Source organism: Callithrix jacchus, chromosome 18, assembly GCF_049354715.1.
Source record: "Callithrix jacchus isolate 240 chromosome 18, calJac240_pri, whole genome shotgun sequence".
Taxonomy (NCBI): Eukaryota; Metazoa; Chordata; class Mammalia; order Primates; family Cebidae; genus Callithrix; species Callithrix jacchus.
Genome location: NC_133519.1, coordinates 39,288,705 through 39,311,395, shown reverse-complemented (window position 1 = coordinate 39,311,395; position 22,691 = coordinate 39,288,705). Strand labels below are relative to the sequence as shown.

Genomic DNA, 22,691 nt, shown 5'->3' with positions numbered 1-22,691 from the left:
AGTTTGGAGCGCTGGCCCGCAGACTGGCTAAACCACAACAAGCCCAGAGGCGTCTGAGCACGTTTGCAGGGAGGGAGGCGGGGGAGCAGGGCACCGGAAGACAATTCAATGGGGGAGTTTTTACTGAGTAAAGTGAGGAGAGGAAAGCAGTCGTTCATACTCAGTGATGATTTGGAAGGAAAACAAAATGAAACGAGCCAAACCAAACTTTCCTCAACTTTCTATTAGCAACCGGAATTTTCTCACAGTGCTAAAGGAAATGAGTGTTGCTTGTTAACTCCTTGATTTCATCCAGGCTGTTTGACAGGTTTCTCTCATTTCTTCTGCCTTTTAGAATAGAACTGCCTTCTGTTCCCTTGTAAGCTGCCCTAACTCCGTCTTTGATTGCTCGATTGTTTCTTTGGAGATAGAAACTTCAATTGCACTTTGGAGCCATTAAACAAATGCGAGAAGATCAATTCTGATGTGACTTTGTTTCTTATTAGAAACGTGTCAATTTTCTGTTTTAAATGTCAAACGTGAAAAATCTGAAAACTGCAAAGTTCCCAGATCAGTACTGAGCACCATAGAATGTTCCTTGCTTCCAACTAGTTGCTGCTGTCTTCCTGTTTCTGCAGTAGTACAAGCTGGCTATTGTTACATTCGAGTGTTCTAGAAAATTTAAATGGTACTTTAGGTGAAATACTTTATTGATGCAGTAAAATACACTTATACTACTTTTTTTTTTTTTGGTGACATTCTTGAAGAGTGTGTGTGTGTGTGTATATATATGTACATATTTTTTTCCACTTATACTACATTTCCCTGAAAAGATTTTCCTTCACCTAATTTAGATGGGAAAATGCTGAGTTGTAGATTTACTGGTAATACGTGGCTCCCTACCTGGAAAATGTGGTATTTATTAGAAGGATTGAGTTAGGGGTTAATTTTTAAAATAGATGTGTGTTTTTCCTTTGAATGAAAGTTGTTGCTGTTTTGAGATGGAGTTTTGCTCAGGCTGGAGTGCAATGGCGCGATCTCGGCTCACTACAACCTCCGCCTCCCGAGTTCAAGTGATTCTCCTGCCTCAGCCTCCCTCACCGCCCCCCTCCAGCCCCAGTAGTAGGCATGCACCACCATGCCCGGCTAATTTTGTATTTTTAGTAGAGACTAATTTTGTGTTTTTGGTAGAGACGGGGTTTCTCCGTGTTGGTCAGGTTGGTCTAAAACTCCTGTCCTCAGGTGATCCACCCGCCTCGGCCTCCCAAAGTGCTGCGATTACTGATAGGCGTGAGCCACTGCGCCCGGCCTTGAATGAAAGTTCTTAATGCTTAGGTTGGCAAAGGTTATCTCTGGCAATGGAGATCAGAGATGATCAGAAATTTGTTTTGACTTTTCGTGGAATTTGTCAAAAACCAAAATTGTTCTGCCATCTTGGCATTTTTTTTCTTGATAATATCCAATACAGTCTACTAATGCTTGCCGCTGATTAAATATCACTACTTTATAGGAACATTGGCTTGGAGTTTGGATTGATTTTTACATCATTTTAGCTCCTGTCTTTAAGGTTCCTGAAGGAAAAGAGATTCTCAGGACCTTCTGCTGTGGAAAGGTAAAGTCACCCGTGAAGGTGTCTCCACATTTTTGGGGAGTCATGCACCTGCATTTATTAAAAGTATCAAAAATGCATTGCACAGTATGGAAAAATTAAAGGTGCCTAAATTATGGCCCATAACCTAGGAGCTTCTAGTCTAATCTGAGAAATTATCCCAAAATTAAATAGAAATAACAGATGGCAAATGATTAAGTGTTGAAGTGAATGCTACAGATGATAAGTGCCCCAGGAGTTCAGTGAAAGGCAATTCCTTGAGAATGGTTAGGATTAGAAAAGCTTTTGGAGGCGGTAGTATATCTTGAATTAGGTTTTGTAGATAATCAGGCCTGTCCCTCTTATCTGGATGCTTATCAAAGAATCTTCTAGTTGGTCTTCCTGCTTCTGATCTTATTTCCTCTTTTAGCTGTCCTTGGAACTATTGGATCAATGCTGTCCAATAGAAGTATAATGCCAGTCACTTACATCATTTTACATTTTCTAGTAGCCATAGTAAAGTAAAAAGGAACAGATAAAGTTAATTTTAACATAATCGCTAATACATTCAAAATAGTCAACATGTGATTAATGTAAAGATTATTGATGAAATAGTTTACTTTTGGTCTAAGGCTTCTAGATCTAATGCATATTTTACACTTAGTGCACATTTGAATTTGGACATTAAATTTTCATCAGAAATAATTGATCTGTATTTAAAGTTCATTAAACTTACAGTTGAAAAATGAATTCACATACTTTTTTTTTTTTGAGACAGTTTTGTTCTGTTGCCCAAACTGGAGTGTAGTGGTGCAATCTCTGCAACCTCTGCCTCCCAGGTTAAAGCGATTCTTATGTCTCAGCCTCCTGAGTAGCTGGAACTGCAGATGTGTGCCACCTCGCCTGACTAATTTTTGTATTTTTAGTAGAGAGAGGGTTTTGCCTTGATAGCCAGCCTGATCTTGAACTCCTGGCCTCAAGTGATCTGCTGCCTCAGCCTCCCAAAGTTCTGGAATTACAGGTGTGAGTCACCGTGTCAGGACAATTCACATACTCTTAATTGTTCCAAACATACATAAAGGTTTTTTGGTAACTGAATTGCGTATCAGTTATCAAGTTTACATTAATTAACTTCTGTCACACTAGCAACATTTCCAGTCGTTGTATGTGGCTTCTGTATTGGACAGCACAGTGTACTCTTTCTAGAGCCCCAGGCAGGTGTACCGTACTTAATATTATTCAGTGGCTGATGCTGGCCTGCAGGATAAAGTGCCAGCACTTCCTGACCTCCCTGATCTAGCCTCTACCCTCTCTTAGCGTTAGTGCTCCAGCAGTGCCAGACTCAATACAGTGACTGTGACTGCTCTACTGGATGCTCTTACTCTGCATGCACTCACACTGCCTGATTAACACACACAGCTTTCTGGAGTCAGTGTGAACATCTCTCTTGCCTCCAGGAAGTGCTTCCTTTGGCGCCCATAATTACTGGATCTCTTCCTCTGTCTTTCTTCCATTATTAGACTATGAGCTCTGAGCGTTGGGACTGTTGGTTTTTTTGTCTTACCAGCCTCCACCTTGAATATATAGTGTAAATGTTGAACACAAACTCTTTTTTGGTGGTGGTGATTGTGATGGAATGGTCCTTCACGGGTGGGAACACCACCAGCAAAAGGCCTCAGTTGGGCATTGTGTGTTAGCAGTGATCTAGAAGAGCAGCTCAGGTGGAGTAGGCAGATCAGGGAAGTAGTAGTAACAGCTTACATTTAAAGGATGCATCTCCATTGCCAGGCTTACTTAGCACTTTATATGAATTTTCACTCTATAAAAAGACAGCCATATGATGAACACTAGCCACATTTTAGAGATGAGAAGCTGAGGAAGTATAGAGGGGTTAACTTACTTGCCCAGGGTCACACAGCTAATAAGTGGTGTACCCAGAATTCAAATTAGAACAACCTGATTTCACAGCTACTGTTAATACTTCCCAGTGCAGGTAAAATAGGGTCAAGTCATGTTGGGCTAAGGAGAATTTCATCTTGTGGCCATTACTGATTTTTAAAGCAGGGAAGTGACATGAAATGAGGATTTTAGGAATATTAATTTGGTAGTAGTGTTGGATGCATCAGTGTGAGGAAAGATGAAGAAGGAGACCAGTTAGAAAGCTGTTTTAAATAAACATGCAGTGATTAGTGGCTTGAGTGTTTGAGGCTACGGTTGGGAGGTTTTAATATCATCAATGTCTTGTTCAGAATAGAATCCCAGAACAGGGATTGCTCTTTTATCCTTATGAAGTAGGTACTATTATTATCATCATTTCACAATAAGAAAATGAAATGTAGAGAATAGAAAACTTCAAGTTCATAAGCTTGTAAGTGGAAAGGCCAGGATTTATATATTTATTATAAATACATACATATGTATAATGTGAGCATTTTAAAAATTGAGATTATACTCTATATGTGGTTTTATGACTTTCTCTCTTTTTTTTTTGACACAAAGTGTCACTGTTGCCCAGGCTGCAGTGCAATGGCATGATCTCTGCTCGCTGCAACCTCCTCCTCCGGTGTTCAAGCGATTCGGGAAGGTGGAGGTTGCAGTTCTTGCCTCATCCTCCTGAGTAGCTGAGACTAGGCGTGCGCTACTACACCTGGCTAATTTTGTATTTTTAGTGGAGTTGGGGTTTCACCCTGTTGGCTAGGTGGATCTCGAACTTTTGACCCCAGGTGATCTGCCCACCTTGGCTTCCCAAAGTGTTCAGATTATAGATGTGAGCCACTCCGCCTGTCTTATTTGATGACTTTTCCTCTGTATTTCTTTATATCCTTCAAACTTCTAGGTGGCAGCTTTTAATGAGTACATTGTATTTTGTTATATAAATGTCCATCCTGGAAGATAAATTATATTACATTTATAATCATACTATAATTAACGGATAAGCCTACTTGTCATAGGTCTGTATTGCTGCTTCTGATTTTCATAGCCTGTATTCCTGGAGCATAATTGCTAATTCAAAGGACATGCACAACAAAGAGTTTGATGCATACTACCAAATTGTTCTCCAGAATGTTCTCCCGTGCCCCCCTGAGTGTTTTAGGGACCCATTTCCCCTGATTCCAGTACTGGGATTTTTATTTTTAAAAATCTCTACTAATCTACTGCGTGAAAATATATTTAAATCTTGTAGTCTTGGTGTTCAGTAGGGACTTACTCAGTTTGTTGAGTGAGAACCCATATTGACTGTTTAGTTCTGTAGTTTTTTCCTCCCTTATTGACAAGCTTTTAGAATTAGGTTCCTTTTAGAATTTGCAACTTCTAATCAAACAGACCCCTTAAGAAAACCATGTAACTGAGCATGTTGAGATAGAGTATAAGTGAGTCTTTCCTATGTATAAAAGGCACGAATGTCATAGCTCTTTGCTATTTTGTTGCTTTGGAGATTTTGTGTGTCTGATGAGGATAGTTTTATTTCAGGTTTTTGGCTGTGGATCAGAGTTGAAATAGTGACATAAGTAAGCAGATGATTGTGGTCGTACACATTATGTTGTATTCTTTAACCTTTGTCTGTATATTTAGCTTTATTAACACTAGGTTATGAGCTCCTTGAGGGTATCAAGGTGTTGAAAAACTGTTTATTGGTATAGTCACTATGAAAAAAATAACCCTTGTTTGTCGAGTAATTTTGGCCCAGTAAAATTGAATGTAAATCATATCTCATTTAATACTTTCTAAAAGGCAGAATCCAGTGTTTTATTGTAAAAACAACTTTGCAAGCCTTTATTATAAATTTATTGAGTGCCTAATATTATTTAGCTCCTTAAATTGTCACCTGGTTTCGAAAACACTGCGCAGATATGTGAAAGATATTGTGTGTGTAAGATTTTGCAGTAGAGTTTAGATGCTGTGGAGATTGAAAAAAGAAGGAGGACCCATACTGGGAATGCTGGTCAATCTGGGCCCTAAAAGAAGTTATCTACTGAGGTGTAAGGCTCTTCCAGGCTGGGGAAACAGCTCAGCAGAAGTCTAGAACCAGGACTGAGAAAGATAAAGATGGGAAGAAGACCTGCCAACTGAAACGGAATTTGTTTTAGTGAGAAACTAGGCTTGATGTTAAAGTCAGCCAGTTAGGGTTAGGAGGAGGAGTGGGAGGGGGTTTGAATACCTGCCTGAGGAGTTTTAATTTAATCTGATTCCTAGCATAAATTCTAAACCAGGAGGCAGTTTTTAAACTAGCAGTTGCTCTTCACTTGCTTTTATAGTCAGCTTTTATGGGTTCAAACCCAGATCTTCTATTCTACAAAGAAAATAGGTTTGTGTAGAAGCTTTGCAAAAATGTAGTTAAATAAGTCTTGGTAATAGAGAGTGTCTCATAATCAGGGTTGGATGAACTCGAGGCAAGCAGCCAAGATGTCTGAGCTCCAAGGTCTCATTTGTTTAATGAGCACAAACTAGATTATCTTGAAAGTTCCTTCCAGATCTAAAAATTCAGTGATTGGATTTAAGTAGAGGTTGTGCAAGGTGAGAAGTAGGAGGAGGGGTCAGAAATGACACTCGTCTAGACAAGTGTTGAAACCTGGAAAATGGTGGCACTATTAGCTGGAATGAGGAAGTTAGAAAGGGAAGCAGCCTTTTCTTTTCTGTTTGTTTTGAATATGTTATGTTCTGTGGGGAGGATATGATTAGTTTGGTTTTAGGCAAATGGAGTGATCCTATAGGCAGCTAAAAATACAGAAATTAAGCCTAGCTGAGTGGTTAGGGTTGGGAGTGTAGTTGGGGGAGTCATCAGCTTAAGAGGGGTGCTTTGAACTTGTGAATGCTGATGAGCACGTAGAGGCTGCAAAACGAGTGCTGAGAAACATTGGGATCCAGCGGAGGAAGACAAGGAGAAAACTGGTAAAAAACTAGAACAGCACAATGTCACAGAGACAAAGGAAGTGAGAGTTTTAAGAAAATAGATGTACTGGGCCGTAGTGTCAAGTCCACCAAAAATGAGGACACCTGACTTCAACCTGGAGTTGTGGAAGCAGCAGCAAGTTAGGGTCAAAACTGTATATAATTGTAGGTAACTGAGTAAAGACTGTTTTTTTCTCACAAGAGTAATTAGGAAAGATGTCACAGTGTGGTTGAATTTGGAAATGGCAGTAAAGTCAAGTGAAGGGTGTGTGCTTCCTTTTAAATACAAACGATGTGAATGTGGAAGTCAAGCAATAAAAAGAACTCCTCTCTTTCCCGAGAGATTGGTGGTGCTACCAGGTTTGTGGGGTATGGGGCAGGAACCAGTTGGAGAAGAGTGAGGAGCCTGATGTGGTTGCAGAGGCTTGCTCAACCTGAGTTTTTCACGTTTCCTTACTAGACTGGAAACTTTCTACCTTGACTAGCTTCTTTTACAGTATTGATGACCTGGGGATCCCTCAGGAAAGAGACTTGCAGAGTGAATGCTATCCCAGATACAGGAGTTGTGGTAGATTGTGTTTTTCCAACAACGGCTACACCAATAAATGTTCTGTCCTGTTTGCTTTTCTTAAATGGTGAAGCTGGCATTCTTGTCTCAGACTGGAGTTTGTATTCCCTTCCTTTGAACCTGGGCAGACCTTTATAAACTGCTTTGACTAACAGATTGAAGCACAAGTACACTGCTTGACTCCTGAAGCTTAAGTCCTAAAAGATAACCAGTATACCTTCCGTCTGCATCTTTCATCTTGGGACACAAGTGTAGACTGCCCTGAGCTAACATATAAGAAGTCCAGTTACATTGAAGCCGCTCGGTTAGAGCATGCATGAAGGGAGATAGAGAGATGTGATGCCATTACAGCCCCAGCCTGTTTAATCTTCTCAGCTGAGGTCCTTGACATTATGGAACAGGGACAAGTCAGCTCTGCTATGTCCAATTCCTGATCTACAGACTCCATGACATAATAAATGGTTGTTTTACACCACTAAATTTTGGGGTCATTGTTTAACTGGATACAGATGCCAATTCAGAGTCTGCCAGCATGGGCAAAGAAGAAAGGAAAAATCAAAAGGATGAAGGGGGAGGCCAAGGCAGGAGAATCACTTGAGGCCAGGAGTTTGAGATCAGCCTGGGCAACAGTGAGACCCTGTCTCTACAATAAATAAAAAAAAAATTAGCTGGGCATGGTGGTATGCACCTGTAGTCTTAATGACTTGGGAGGCTGAGATGGGAGAATCCTTTGAGCCCAGGAGTTTGAGATTACAATGAGCCGTGATTGCACCGCTACACTCCAGCCTGGGTGACAGAGTGAGACCCCGTCTCAGCCACAACAACAAAAAGGATGATGGAGGTTGTGGCTACAAATATGCAATTTGTTGGTACAACTGAATGACAAATACTGGGAAACAAAGCTCCCTAATGGCTGAGATACTCTTTCTTCTCATTTTACTTGGCAAACTTGGTTAGATCCAAGTAAGGAAACTTTGTGATTTTTTTTGTAGCCCTAGAGGTTAGTTTGCTGATGTACCAGATTGGGAGGTTGTATGGAAGATGCTCAACTGTCATTGACGGAATCAGCGTTAGATTAACTTCAAAATAAATGAGGTTGATTCTGCCAGCATCAACTTTTTATTTATGAAGAATGGAAGAATTGGCTTGGCGCAGTGGCTCACACCTATAATGTCAGCACTTTGGGAGGCTGAGGTGGGCAAATAACCTGAGGTTGGGAGTTTGAAACCAGCCTGACAAATGGAGAAACCCCATCTCTACTAAAAATACAAAATTAGCCGGGCATGGCAGTGCATGCCTGTAATCCCAGCTACTTGGGAGGCTGAGGCAGGAGAATCGCTTGAACCTGGGAGGCGGAGGTTGCAGTGAGCCGAGATCACACCATTATACTCCAGCCTGAGCAACAAGAAGGAAACTCCATCTAAAAAAAAAAAAAAAAGAATGGAAGAATCTAGATGCTTGGATGACTTTATTTTGTTTTTCCCAAAAGATACATTCTTCAAATATGTGGGCAGTGTTTCCATTTTTGACAGCCACTTACTGGGAAAGCTATGGGCATTGTGGTGAATTGCTGTGAAGAGCCAGCATTTTGGTGTCTGTAGGGAGTTTAGTCCGTGAGAAGATGACAGGTCCCATGATTTGGATGGGCTGTTTTGTAGACAGCAAGGGGAAAAGCCACATCCGTAGTATTGTCAGCACTGGCTCTTGATATCCACAAAATGCTACCTGTATCAGACAAGACTAATTTGGAAAGTGTGTGCGGCGGATAGCGCAAGATTCACTTGATGTGTGGCGATATAGCCATCTTTCTCCTTTAAAAATTTGAAAAAGGCTTCTCTGGGTCAGCAGCTAAAACTAATTCCTAGGAAAGTCATTAGCAAGTTTTCACTGAAGTGATGTGCTAGACTTGATTCTCCAAGCAGTGGATGAGCAGATTGTTATTTACCAAGAAGTTTGCTAAGCTGAAGAACTCTGAAAATTCAAGGTATACCTGCCCCCTCATGGAGAGTTCTGGGTATCAGACTTCAATTTTTCTCATTATGTAGTTGGAAGACAAACCTGAAAATAGCTAAATCAGATATAAAGATAAAGGGTAAAGAAGCACTACCTGTGATTGTCACCTTTCTGGACACAGACAAAAATGGATCTCTGTTGCCTAAGCAGTCAGCAGCTGTAGCTGCTCACTCAGCGGGAAGTGCTACTCAGAATGAAGTGTTCCTCATGGAGTGAAGTGCTCACATGGGCTAGCTGTGCAAACAGACAACAATGGTGGGTAGGCATTTGTGGGTCATGCCTCACTAGCCAACTGATACGGAAAGAATCCTTTGCCTTTCCTGAGAAAGAAATGTGAAATCAAGTAGATGGGCACTTCTCTTGTAAAAACCCTCACAGATCTCAAATAGGTGACATTATATGCTACTGTTTTATGAATTGATTTACTTGGAATGCCAAGTAATCTGCAGTTTTGAGTTGCAAATACTTACAAATGGTTCTAAATTGAGAGGGTTGTCTCCCTAGTTAGATTTGTACATTATTAGGTGTGTCTTGTGGCTCTTGAAGCTGTTTAAAAATCTCAAGTGCTTTAGAAAATTCTGGTTACCATTAATGGTTGGTTTCCAAATAAGACTTGTGACCAACATTGTTTTTCTATTCCCTGTTCATGCCTTCTTTTTCAGGCTGATGCTGAGCTGAAATGATATCGGAAGAACAGTTTGGAGGTTTTACACTTGGACCCCTTTGCTTGCTATTAAGATGGGATTCCTTGATATACTGCAGATTCTGGCTTTCCGTATCCGAGCCATTGCTGGCAGTTTCCACCTTTGTAATCCCATAAAACATCCATCTTAAAAATGCAAAATAACAACTCCTTTATGTTTGTTATGTCTGTGTTACTAAAGGAAAACGAAACATGAGTCCTCTTTAAAAGTAAGAGCTTTAGAGTGGAATAAGCCAAGTCACTGGTCAGGCCTGTGGGGTGCTGAGCATTATTCTGCAGTTGCTTTGTAGCATTTTTCTAATTCCTGCCATTTTTTTTCATTTCTTCCTCAGGACATGCTTTATTTCTTGGGTGCTTAAGAATTTCTTGGCTTCATACTCAGTGCTACTAGAATTTACCCCTGCGCACTCCCGACTCCAGTCTATCAGTGTCTTAAGACATTGTAGTTCTGAAAGCGTGGCCTGTAGATCACAAGGGATCCCCAAGGATCACTAAGATCCTTTCATAGAAGGATCTGTCAGCTCAAAACTCTTTTCATGATAATATTCAGATAATTATCTGCCTTTTTCCCCTGTGCTGACATTTGCACTGATGGTGCCAAAGCTGTGATGGATAAAACTCCTGGTGCCTTAGCAAAAATCAAAGCAGTGGTGCCATGCCATATTTTCTGTGGTATTCCTCTTTACCTTGTACTAACAATTAAAAAAAAAAAGAAAAAAGAGACATATTTCCTTAAGAATATTCTTCATGAGGCTGGGTGCTGTGGCGCCTGTAATCCTAGCACTTAGGGAGGCTGAGGTGGGTGGATCACTTGAGGTTAGACGTTTGGGACCAGCTTGGCCAACATGGTGAAACCCTGTTTCTACTAAAAATACAAAAATTAGCTGAGTGTAGTGGCACACACATGTAATTTCAGCTACTCAGGAGGCCAAGGCAGGAGAACCATTTGAATCTGGGAGGCAGAGGTTGCAGTGAGCTGAGATCGTGCCACTGCACTCCAGCCTGGGTGACGGAGTGAGATTCAGTCTCAAAAAAAAAAAAACCATTCTTCATGAAACAGTAAAAATTATTAATTTTATAAAATCTTGACCCTCAAGTATAATTTTCTTCATTTTTTAGAAGTTATACTTTACCTACAATAAAAAGCAACCTTTCTGATATATACTTGTATGAAATTGACAAATTCGTGTAGTTGTCTAATCATCACTTCCACAAGTAGGATATAGCACAGACCCATCTCCCCAGAATGTTTCTCTGTATGCCTACTTCCCCCTTACTCAGCAGCTAGCAAACCCTGATCTGTTTTCTGTTTCTATAATTTTGCCTTTTCCAGAATGTTTTGTCAGTGAAATCATAGAGCACATGGCCTTCTGAATCTAGCTTTTTTTACTTAGCATAATACATTTGAGATTTGTCTATGTTGTTGAACATAGCTGGAGTTTGTTCCTTTTTATTGCTGTATAGTATTCTGTTATACATATATACTACAGTTTATCCACTCATTAGTTGAAGGACATGTGGGTTGTTTATGATTTTTGGCTGTTATGAATAACAGCCAATAAAAATGTGCAGGCTGTGTGAACACAAATTTTCACTTAGGAATGGGACTTTTGGGTTATATGGTAAATACATGTTGAAGAAACAACCAAACTGTCTTCCATATGGCTGTAAGTTATGAGAGTTCCAGATACTCCACGACCTTTCCAGCACTTTGTATTGTCAGTTTCGTTTTCATTTTAATACATTCTAAATATGTTATATACTAGTATCTCATTGAAGATTTAAATTGCATTTCATTAATGATATTAGGCATCTTTTCATGTGCTATTTGTCAATGTTTGTCTTTGGGGAAGTGACTGGTCAAATCTTTTGCCTTTTTATCTTTTTGAAACACAGTCTGTTACCCAGGCTGGAGTGCAGTGGTGCAATCTCAGTTCACTGCAACCTCCCACTCCTGGGTTCAAGTGATTCTCCTGCTTCATCCTTCCTAGTAGCTGGGATTACAGGCATGTGCTACCCACCCAGCTAATTTTGTATTTTTAGTAGAGATGGGGTTTCCTTCATATTGGTCAGGCTGGTCTCAAACTTCTGACCTCAGGTGATTCCCCCGTCTCGGCCTCCCAGAGTGCTGGGATTACAGGCGTGAACCACCACGCCCGACCGGAAACTTTTTAAGCACCAACAAGATGCTTGAAAGAAATGCTCATTGGAGCATTTTGGATTTTGGATTTTCAGATTGGGGTGCTCAGCTGGTAAGTGTAATGCAAATATTCTAAATCTGAAAAAATCCCGAACATTTCTGGTCTCAGGCATTTTGGATAATGGAATCTCAGTCTGTACAAGATTGACCAATGGATTGTAATGTAAGGGAAACAAAGCTCCCTAATGACTAAGATACTCCTTCCCGTTTTATGTGGTAAACCAAGAAAAACAAGAAAATTATTATTGTAAAATAAGAAAATCAAAAAAGTTCTTTAATACAGTCTTAGGATCCACATTGCAGCTAACCTTTAACAGCCAGTTGTCAAGTTTTGTTAACAATAAGAACACCTGCAGTTGTCTGAAAAGACTATTAAAATTCTCTTCCCTTTTCCAAATCTGTATGAGGCTGGATTCTCATCATAGGCTTCTACCAAAATGTGTGTCCACAGACTGATGATAGAAGTGGATATGAGAATCCACATATATTAAAGAGATTTGCAAAAATGTAAAACAATGTCATTCTTCTCACTACATTTTTTTTGTTTTAGAATTTTTAAAATTATTGTTAGCATGTAAGCTCACATTTTAAAATCGGCAAATATTCTTTAAATGTCTGTTTGAATTCCTCATATAGTAAATGGCATTAGATATATAGCACACATCACTCTAAGCTCTTTGGGGTCTTCAATAATTTTGAAGAGTGCAAAGGAGTCTCCTGAGACCAAAAAAGTTCATAGGTTGCCACTTAGAATTTAATTCCAGCATCAAATTGTGTTCTGGTGATACAGAACAAACCTAAACCCTAGCCCAAGGCTTCTTGGTTTGATGCTGTTAGCTCTTAAAAAGGAATTCATGTTTGCTTTACAGAGTCGATAATTTTATATTCTTTAAAATGAGATGTCTTCACAGATACCTCTTTAACTCTGTCTTCTATTATCATAGACGTTACTCAGTACTTACAAATAAACCAGTGCAATCAGACCTTCATCTCTGTGGGTTCCAAATCTGTGGATTCAGCCAACTCAGGATTGAAAATATTCAGGGAAAAAAAAGAATGATTGCATCTGTACTGAACATGTACAGACTTTTTTTTTCTTATTCCCTAAACAATACAGTATAACAGCAATTTACATAGCATTTAAATTGCATTAGGTATTATAAATCTAGAGATTTAAAGTATGTAGGAAGATGTGCGTAGGTTATATGCGTATACTGTGCCACTTTATATATGGACTTGAGCATCTGCAGATTTGGTATCCTGTGGGGGTCCTGGAACCAATCCTCCGAGGATCCCAAAGGATGACTGACTTTGCATTAAGGAATGATACATAGCTCTTTCTTCACTAAATCGCCCAGATCTCATAAAGGGTAAAGAAAGTAGATTTGTACCTCACTTAATTCTTCCCCCTTTTATCTTAAATATGGTTTCTCATTAGCACTGAACTTCTAAAGGCTGCCATAAAAGGAACAATGAGGTGACTTGCCTAAGCCATAAACTAGGCTATGTGAACGGACATGGGTCGTTTCTTACTGTCCATATGGCTTGCTGACTGACTCAGCCTAGCTGTATTCTCTCTTTAACATCAGCCTCTTAGCTCTCATCAGTATGCCATAGACCTACATATTGTAAGGTGCTTTTCTTCAGTTTTGTTGATGCTTTCTTTTTTCTAGTACTTGAATCTTCAGTGGGTATAGGATGTGTGCGAATTCTGTCTGAAAGCCGTACACAGCAAACACCCTGATCAGCTAGAACATGTTTTCGTGGTCTTTGTTCCAGAAGAAATCATAGAAGGATCAAAACAGTTCTTTTAGTTTGGGAGCAGTGGGATTATCAGCTTTGTACATGAGAGACCATATGACTATAAAATGACTCGTGTTTGGCTTTTATATGGGGTAATATTAGATTATAACATTTTTTAAATGGTGGATATTGGCCCAGCGGTGGGGGTAAAAGTTCTTAAAATCTTGTGACTATATCTAATCTAAAAGCATGCTAAATCATAGCACTTAATGGCCTACTCTCCTCCTCTAAACAAGATCAACACTAACCTGGCAGGGTGCAGTGGCTTATACCTGTAATTCTAGCACTTCAGGAGGCTGAAGCAGGTGGATCACCGAGGTCAAGAGTTCAAGACCAGCCTGGGCAACATGATGAAATCCCCTCTCTTCTGAAAATACAAAAATTAGCCAGACATGGATGGCAGGCACTTGTAATGCCAGCTGCTTGGGAGGCTAAGGCATGAGAGTCACTTGAACCCAGAGTGGTGGCGGTGGGGTGGTGGGGAGGTTGCAGTGAGCCAAGATCACAGAATTTCACTCCAATCTGGGCAAAAGAGAAAGACTCTATCTCAAAAACAAAGCAAAACAAAACAAAACAAAACCCCACAAATCTGTTATATGGTATTGCCTAATTATGGAAAGTAGGCATATTTAAAGCTAATAATGTTTGGAAATCTTCTGATGAGATTTTGGGCTTAAGAATTTCTCAGATTAAAATACTTAACCTATAATAAAACTAGCTATATAAGAGTAACCCTCCCTCCAGCATTCTCCTTTCTCCCATGCCAAGAAAAGAAAGGCTATATTAGGACTTTTTCATCTGAGTATAAATTATTAATACTATCACACCAAGTGGAAGCATGTGGGAATGCTCATTGCCCCTTAGTTAATTTGTAGGATTGTTTCACTATACTTTTATGTATAGTCTGTTCGGAGAAAAAAATTAAATTTGTCCTTCCCTAACAAACTTGATATTGTGGCTGCTTAAATAATGGCTGTTGTATTCCAGGCATCAGTTGAGAACATAATACTCAGACTGTGTATCAAAGTTTTGAACTTTGATATTTGTCTGTGGAGCCATCTGTGGGAATGGTGGTTGCTGAGGATGGTGTATGATCAAAAATGTTAACCTAAATCATGCAGTAACTTGTTCATGGAATGTTGTCTGTGATTTCTCTCCTTTCCCTCATCTTGATTACAGAGAGGTACAGAAAGCAGTCAACACTGCCCAGGGATTGTTTCAGAGATGGACAGAGCTCCTCCAGGACCCCTCCACAGCAACAAGGGAAGAAATCGACTGGACCACCAACGAGCTGAGAAACAACCTCCGAAGCATAGAGTGGGATCTAGAGGACCTTGATGAAACCATCAATATCCTTTTCTGTGGTGTTCATGCCATTTGGGGTAAATAAATAGACAAATGGACAAGTTTTTCTCTAGTTGTTTCCAGTATGTAGATGAAACGTTTTCTTTTATAATTGGTTGATGTTGCTCTTACTTATACCATGACATGTTTAAAGTATTTGCCCCGTAAGTTAAGGTAGAGTAGCTGAATTCTTGTATAGTGTGTGTCAAATCCTGTACTGTAAATGTATTTATAAAGGCAGCATAATGTAATGATTATGCTATAGACCCTGGAGTCAGATTGCGGGTGTTCAAATCCTGGCTCCACCATTGTAAAAGGAAAAAAAAAAACCTTTTTTTCTTTAAGTCTGTGCCCTCCCACTCAACTTGGTGTGGTATTTCTGACACTGTTTACTTGGAAATAATATCAGGTCCACAAGTTAAGAGCTCAGTCCCACAAGACTGCCCCCACTTCAGATGCCATTTGCAAGCCCCAGGTTGTGACCAGTGCTCCTAACTGACCAGCTATTAACTGGGGTTCCCACAGCCCCCCTCTGTAGATCGAATTAATTTAATTTGTAAGAACAGCCCACAGAATTCAGGAAAATAGTCTCCTTCGGTTTATCCATTTATTGTAAAAGATATTACAAAGGATACAGATGAATGACCAGATGGAAGAGATGCATGCAAGGTATGGGAAAAGAGGTGCAGCACTTCCAGGCTCTCTCCAGGTGCCTCCAGGAACCTCCACGCCTTCAGCTATCTGGAAGCTTCCTGAACTGTCCTTTTGGGTGTATGTGGAAGCTTCATTACATAGGCATGATTGATCACGTTAATTGGTGATCAACTCAGCCTTCAGCCCCTTTCCCCTGGGGTGGGCTTGAGCAGGGGGCTGAAAGTTTCTGTCTAACCACATAGCCATGAGTCATGCCATTAACATACAAAACATAGTCATCACTCTGAAGATTCCAAGGGATTTAGGAGCTATGTGCCAGAAATGAGGGGCAGAGACCAAATTTGTATTTATTATATTATAGCATTGTAACCAGTTACCATGTGACTTGGGCTCATCACTTAACCTCCTGTGCTTCAGTTTTCTCTTTAGTGGAAAGTTACGATAACAGGAGTACATAGCTCATAGAATTATTGGGATTATACAGGTAAAGAGTTTAAATGGTGCCTGGCACACAGCTTCTGTAATAGTGTTAGCAGTCATTATTATATAGAGATACAAAGAGGCCAATGTATAGATTGGTAATTAGAGATCAAAAGAAAATCTTTTTGTAGACTGTCTTCCTGTTTAAGAAGTGATGTTACAGTGCTGCTCTCCATTGAAGAGGCATCTTGTACCATGGAACTGCATTTAGTAAAAGCAGATCTGTTGTGCTACTTGGTTGTTTTGATATATTAGCAGTCCACTGTAAGTCCACTGATGCACTAGAGAACTGTAGAAACTTCATTATATAGGCTTTTTTTCAACTGGAAATCCCATTTAACCAAAACTTTAAATGGAAGATATGTACTTGCATACTCTGAGTTCTGTTTTGTTTTTTCCCTGAGCGAGATAAAAACATCAAGGAAGCCAGCTTTTGTCAGGATCACTCTATAGTTAGCACAGGTTCGTATGCAGTTGATATGTGGAGTAAATAATTTCTGTTATTCATGAGGTTCCTGGGTACTTTTAAAATTGTTCGAAGGCAAGTATGTTCTCTAAAATTAGTGGAAAATGTGTGAGGGGGCAGGATCAAAAGCACAGTTAAGGGAGATAATTCTTCCCTTGAGACAGGAGGGAAGGAAAGAAGGTTAGGGGAGCTAGAGAAAATGTGAGATTACAAAAACAAAGTTTTAATAGATACTCATCATTCATCCAGCAAATGTTTATTGAGTATACCATGTGCCAGGCATTTTGTTGGTTACTGAGATTAGATTAATAAACACTATGCCAGCCCTCACAGAACTTTGGGTGGATGGTAATCAGATAATAACACAGATAGCCGCAGACTATGCAAGGGAAGTAGAGAAAGCTGTGCAAGTGTCTGACATGGCGCGTTGGACCATGCTAGTGGGTAAAGGAATGAGGGCAGCTTCTCTAAAGGCCTGATCTCTAGATTAAGACATAGGGTTACTATCTTGGCATAATGAGAAGTGGTTTAGAATGGTAGGAGAAAAAGATTTGCAAAAGTTGTCTTAGTAAAAGTGATCAGGAGTTAAAAAAGGATAAACACAAGTGTTAGCAAACAGGAAGAGCTCAGCTCAGCTGTGGTCAGATAGCCTCAAGGGTTTGTAGTGAAGCCTCAGCAGGAGCTGTGCTTCCTAACCAGTCATCTCTGTCTTGGGGCAGAAGGATCCTCCCTCCTATGGCTGTGGGCAGAGGAAGTTTGAGAATGATTGGTGTCCGGTTGACTATGTTTTCAGAAAGTTTGAGCCAGATTTTATTTGTTTGCATGTGAGAGATGCAGTGATTTAACAGGATGTTGTCAGACTTTGATGATGAAATCGTTTTACCTTGACTTTTTGACCTACGCATAGTTGAAGCAAATCCTAGAAAATTTAACCTCGATGCAACTGAATTGAGTATAAGAAAAGCCTTCATTACAAGTACTCGGCAAGTCGTCAGGGTAAGCAATATGACCTTACTGTGTTGTCTGTATAAGAAATAGCCAGACTTCTGAGAACACTTTTCCTTAATTGTAAACTAATAGGTCACCTTTCAAATCACTTTTAAAATATTAATTAAATGCCAGTTTCCCCACAAATAATTTTTGTGGGCATGGTGGCTAACACCTGGAGTCCTAGCACTTTGGGAGGCAGAGGTGGGGTGGATCACTTGAGCCCAGGAGTTTGAGACCAGGCTGGGCAACATGACAAAACCCTGTCTCTACAAAAAATAGAAAAATTAGCTGGGCATGGTGGTGCGCGCCTGTAGTTTCCACTACATAGGAGGCTGAGGTGGGAGGATCAGGTTGAGGCTAAGAGCTATGATCATGTCACTGCACTCTCCAAAAAAAAAAAAAAAAATTCATGACTGAAGAAAAAGAAATCTGTTTTTAGTCTTTCTTTTTTTTGACACGAGGTCTCACTGCATTGCCCAGGCCGAAGTGTGGTGGCACAGTCTCGGCTGACTGCAGTCTCCACCTCCCAGGCTCAAGTGATTTTCCTGCCTCAGCCTCCGAAGTAGCTAGGACTACAGGCGTGCACCCCCACACCAGGCTAATTTTTCGTAGAGACAGGGTTTCAACATGTTGCTCAGGCTGGTCTCGAACTCGTAAACTCAAGCAGTTCGGCTGCCTCGGCCTCTCAAAGTGCTGAGATTACAGGCATGAGCCGCCATGCCCAGCCTGTCAGGCTAATATCTGAGAGCAAAAATGAAACAGTAATTGTTGGTTTGGGGCAGGGTACTTCAATGGTGTCATCCTGAATGATTAAACCCTTTTCAATACCTCTGGTGTCTTCAAGCTAGCTATCTTTCTCTCTTTTTATTTCTTAGTGTACTCTATTTCTTGATGAACAAAACAATTACTGTTGTAGAAACCATTTGGTTTTTTTGATTGATTGGTAATCAGTTTGCATTGTTGAAGAGTGACTCTTACAGGGTTTGGATCGCAGCTTCTTCCACCATCTGAATTCCTTCTGGAACTCTTGCAGCCCATGTTACTGACATTTCCATATGTAACTACTCGACAGCCACTCCAGCGTTATCCAGAGCAAACAGGCATCTATCAGAGTGTAAAAAATTGATCCAAGTGAAATCTTTAGTCCTAAGTTATTTAGAATAATACCCATTATTAAAGAATCTAAGAAAAAACATTATTTAAGTACAATTCTTGTGTCATTAAAAAGTTTCATATTTTGAAACTATATGGCTAAGCCATTTGATTAGCATAACTAGATGTAAGAGAACCAGCTGTCTTTAACATATGTACTAGAAAGCAGCTTCCTTGAATAAAAAGACTTGGGATCATACCAGTGCTAACATATGGCTTTTTAAGAGTCATCTCAGGCAGGAACCTTAGTATGCGTTTGCCAAAGCCTTTGTATCATGTGGTTTCCTTTTGAAATTATTTCAAATGGTAGATTATCACTGAACTTTATATATTATTGTTTCTTGTTTTATTCATTAGTTGCCTTTCTCTATACAAATAGGCAAATTGTTTACAAATAAACCCACATTTTAATGAGGAAGAAACCTTTCTGGACCTCAGATGCCCCCTCCACAGTGAATGTTTGGATTAGACACTCTTAATTTCTAGCCAGTTCAAAATACTGTTCTGATGAGGAAGCCTTGTGGTTAGGTGACATATTTTTTATAAGATAAATAAATCCCCAATTATTGTTTATAACCTTTTTTTTTTTGTAGTTGGTTTTTTGAAGGACACTCATAGACATTAATATTTAATGGGGTCTTGCAGTGAAGTATATGTCCTTAACCTTAATCATTACATTTATTCTTTCTGCAAGGTAGACTTTCGAAGTTTGCAACTTAAAATCCAAAGGTCCATATATTGAAAATTAAGTTCAGTGATACAATGGAAAGAAGAATCCAAAGTTTATTTTCTAATATCTGAAAAGCTTTTTAAAATACATTCTTAGAGGTTGATATGGTTTAGCTGTTTCCCCACCCAAAACCTCATCTTGAATTGTAATCCCCATAATGCCCATGTGTCAAAGGAGAGACCAGGTGAAGGTAATTGAATGAATCATGGGGGCATTTTCCCCCATGCTGTTCTCATGATAGTAAGCGAGTCTCATCAGATCTGATGATTCTATAAGGGACTCTTCTCACTTTGCTCTGTCACTCTTTTCCCTGCTCCCTTGTGAAGAAGGTGCCTTGCTTCTCCTGCCATGATAAGTTTCCTGAGACTTCCCTAGCCATGCCAAACTATGAGTAAATTAAACCTCTTTCCCTTATAAATTACCCAGTTTCGGGCAGTTCTTTATAGCAATGTGAGAACAGACTAATAAGAGGTATTCTAAATCAAGTCAGTACTTCAAAATATTACTGTCCTTTTAGAGTTGAGATCTAAACCATACTCAACTATGTGATCCACCTGAATATTTTAGGGCTTTAAATCATTCTTGTTTAAATTTATGACCTGTTTGGGGGGAAGCTGTTAGTATTTACCAGTGGTAGGCTAGTAGTACCTAACTGAGCTTTTGCTGATTCAGTTTTAATAAATTCTAGTTCAAAGTCCTCTAGAATATAAGGAAATAGCAATGGTGCTAACTTGATTAAAAATAAAAACAAAATACACCTGTGTAATTCCTTATTACCACATTGAGCTAAACAGTGTTTGTATGTAGAGATTTCTGGGCTCTGGGTGGAGGAGCTTGACAGAGAGGGATCAGGGAGTTAGCAGATTTGAAAAATGAGATAAAATCAAGTTCAAATTAGGAATTTGTAAAATTTCTGTTAGCTCTTCTGTTACTATTATCAGTGGGCTTTCATTTAATGTTGCTCCAAAATTTTGACTATCTTTCAAACATTGTTTTCTACTTATGCTTTCTCTTCCGTGGGCAGTGATACTCTATGCATTTTGAGGTTTTCTCTCTCTTTTTTGCTTCAACCTGAAGATATATATCTCCTGTTTCTTCTCGATTAAAGTCCATTGCTTGTGCCTTCAGTAAGCCTTCCTCGTTTAGAGTCTCGTGTGTGTTTTTCCAAGCATCTTTTAAGTTTGTACAAATTCAGTTTTACTGGCAGTTTTTAGCAAAGAAACCAAAATATTCAAGTTTTTGTGTAAATAGCTTTCATATTTTTGAGGTGGTCATTTTCACTCATGTGGAATCACCTATACATCAAAGATTTCGCATGTGAAATTTTCGTGTTTTAGAAGTACATCGTAGAAGTGACTTTGGTTTTACTTTAGGATCAAAAGGTTTTGCAATGTATGGCAGAACAACAGTGAATAAGGGGTAAGGGAACCTGCGTTCTAGGCTAAGCTGTGACATTAATAAATCTTAACCATGGTAAGTCATTCAAACTCCGTGGATCTCAGTTTTATCAATGAAATAATCCTCACTAACATTCTCTGACTTTAAAAGTTAGAATCAGAATTATTACTCTCTCCAGGAAAAAAACCCAACCTGCTCCAATGTAAGAATTGTTTACAGTCAATTATAAGTCAAGATGGAAATGGCTTTGGTTAATTAAAAAGGGTGAAGTATCCAGTGTGTGCACAGATAACCTTGAGATATAAGAGTTATGAGTGGGAAGCACTGGGATTTACAATGTCTCATTCATTCAGCTTGGAAGACAGTGTGAAATGGGAACAGGAGCATAAATAACCAAGACATTTGTTGTTCCTTTCACAGATTAACCATATTTTATTGGGACTTACTGATTGACTGCTGGTTCTAAACTTCATGTGTTAGAAAGAAGATGAGTAATTATGTTTTTGGCATGATAGATTGTTATAAAATGTTTAAAACTATTTAGTAACGTAGCTTAAGATCCCACATTCTAATGTGAAGGTGTTCTGTTGTGTGGTTTTTGACCTGCATGGATAAAGTGCTGTCATAGAAGTGAAAACCAACTGGGGCGCAGTGGCTCACGCCTGTAATCCCAGCACTTTGGGAGGCTGAGGTAGGCAGATGAGTTGAGGTCAGGAGTTTGACACCAACCAGCCTGGCCAACACGGTGAAACTCTGTCTCTACTAAAAATACAGAAATTTAGCTGGGTGTGGTGGTGGGTGCCTGTAGTCCCAGCTACTTGGGACGCTGAGGCCGGAGAATCGTTTGACCCAGAGACGGAGGTTGCAGTGAACCAAGATTGTACCACTATACTCCAGCCTGGGAGACAGAGTGAGACTCTATCTCAAAAAAAAAAAAAAAAAAAAAGTGAAAGCCATAGCTCGTTACCTGCAGTGGTCACATGACAGAAAGCCATAGCTTCTTACCTGCGGTGTGGTCACATACAGGATTCCCACCACAGGGCTGTTGGAAGAATCTGCCTCATCAGGGCTAACACCCATGAAAGCACAGACATAACCCGCATGGTTTTTATTAAGCATAAAACTTTAAAAACTGCAACTTTAAAATATGTATTTTATATAATGTAAGCTCAAAGAAAATTAGAGAAATTTTTCAAGAGGAAAAAGCAGAAAAAGGAACCTAAACTCAATATATAAAATGTATCTTTTATATAATATAAGCTCAAAGAAAATTAGAGAAATTTTTCAAGAGGAAAAAGCAGAAAAAGGATTCTAAACTCAAAATAATACACAAGACTATATTTTCTTCATGATTTTCCTCCCAGTGCAAAGCATTTGTATTTTTACATAGTTATGACCATACCATTACACAATCATAGCATTTCATTTTCTTAGGTTAAAAATAATCTGTACTTGGTATTTATAAAATGCAAATAATTTTGATAGAAAGGAGTAAAAGGCCCCTTTATTCTCTTTTCACTCCCTAGAAATAATCACTGTCAACAATTTTATTTTTGCAACCATTTTATGGACATTGAAATACTTAAACATTTAAAAAGCAGTGGCATGATCTATAATATTTTTCTATGAAAAATTACATTGTGGACATAGTCTTATAATGATACAGATAAATCTAGAGAAGTGCTGTTCAGTAGTAGTAAAATGTGAACCTCTCGGTCATTTTTAATTTTCTA

At 39.4% G+C, this 22,691-nt stretch overlaps 1 protein-coding gene across 1 annotated transcript in view; it reads left to right on the top strand.

The window, feature by feature from the left end:
• Positions 1-22,691, top strand: part of STX6 (syntaxin 6) — a 45,603-nt gene that overhangs the window by 746 nt on the left and 22,166 nt on the right. Inside the window, exons 2-3 of the mRNA XM_002760299.7 lie at positions 14,924-15,093; positions 17,590-17,684. Of these exons, the coding sequence (XP_002760345.1) occupies positions 14,924-15,093; positions 17,590-17,684 (265 nt within the window). The remainder of the gene's footprint in view (positions 1-14,923; positions 15,094-17,589; positions 17,685-22,691) is intronic.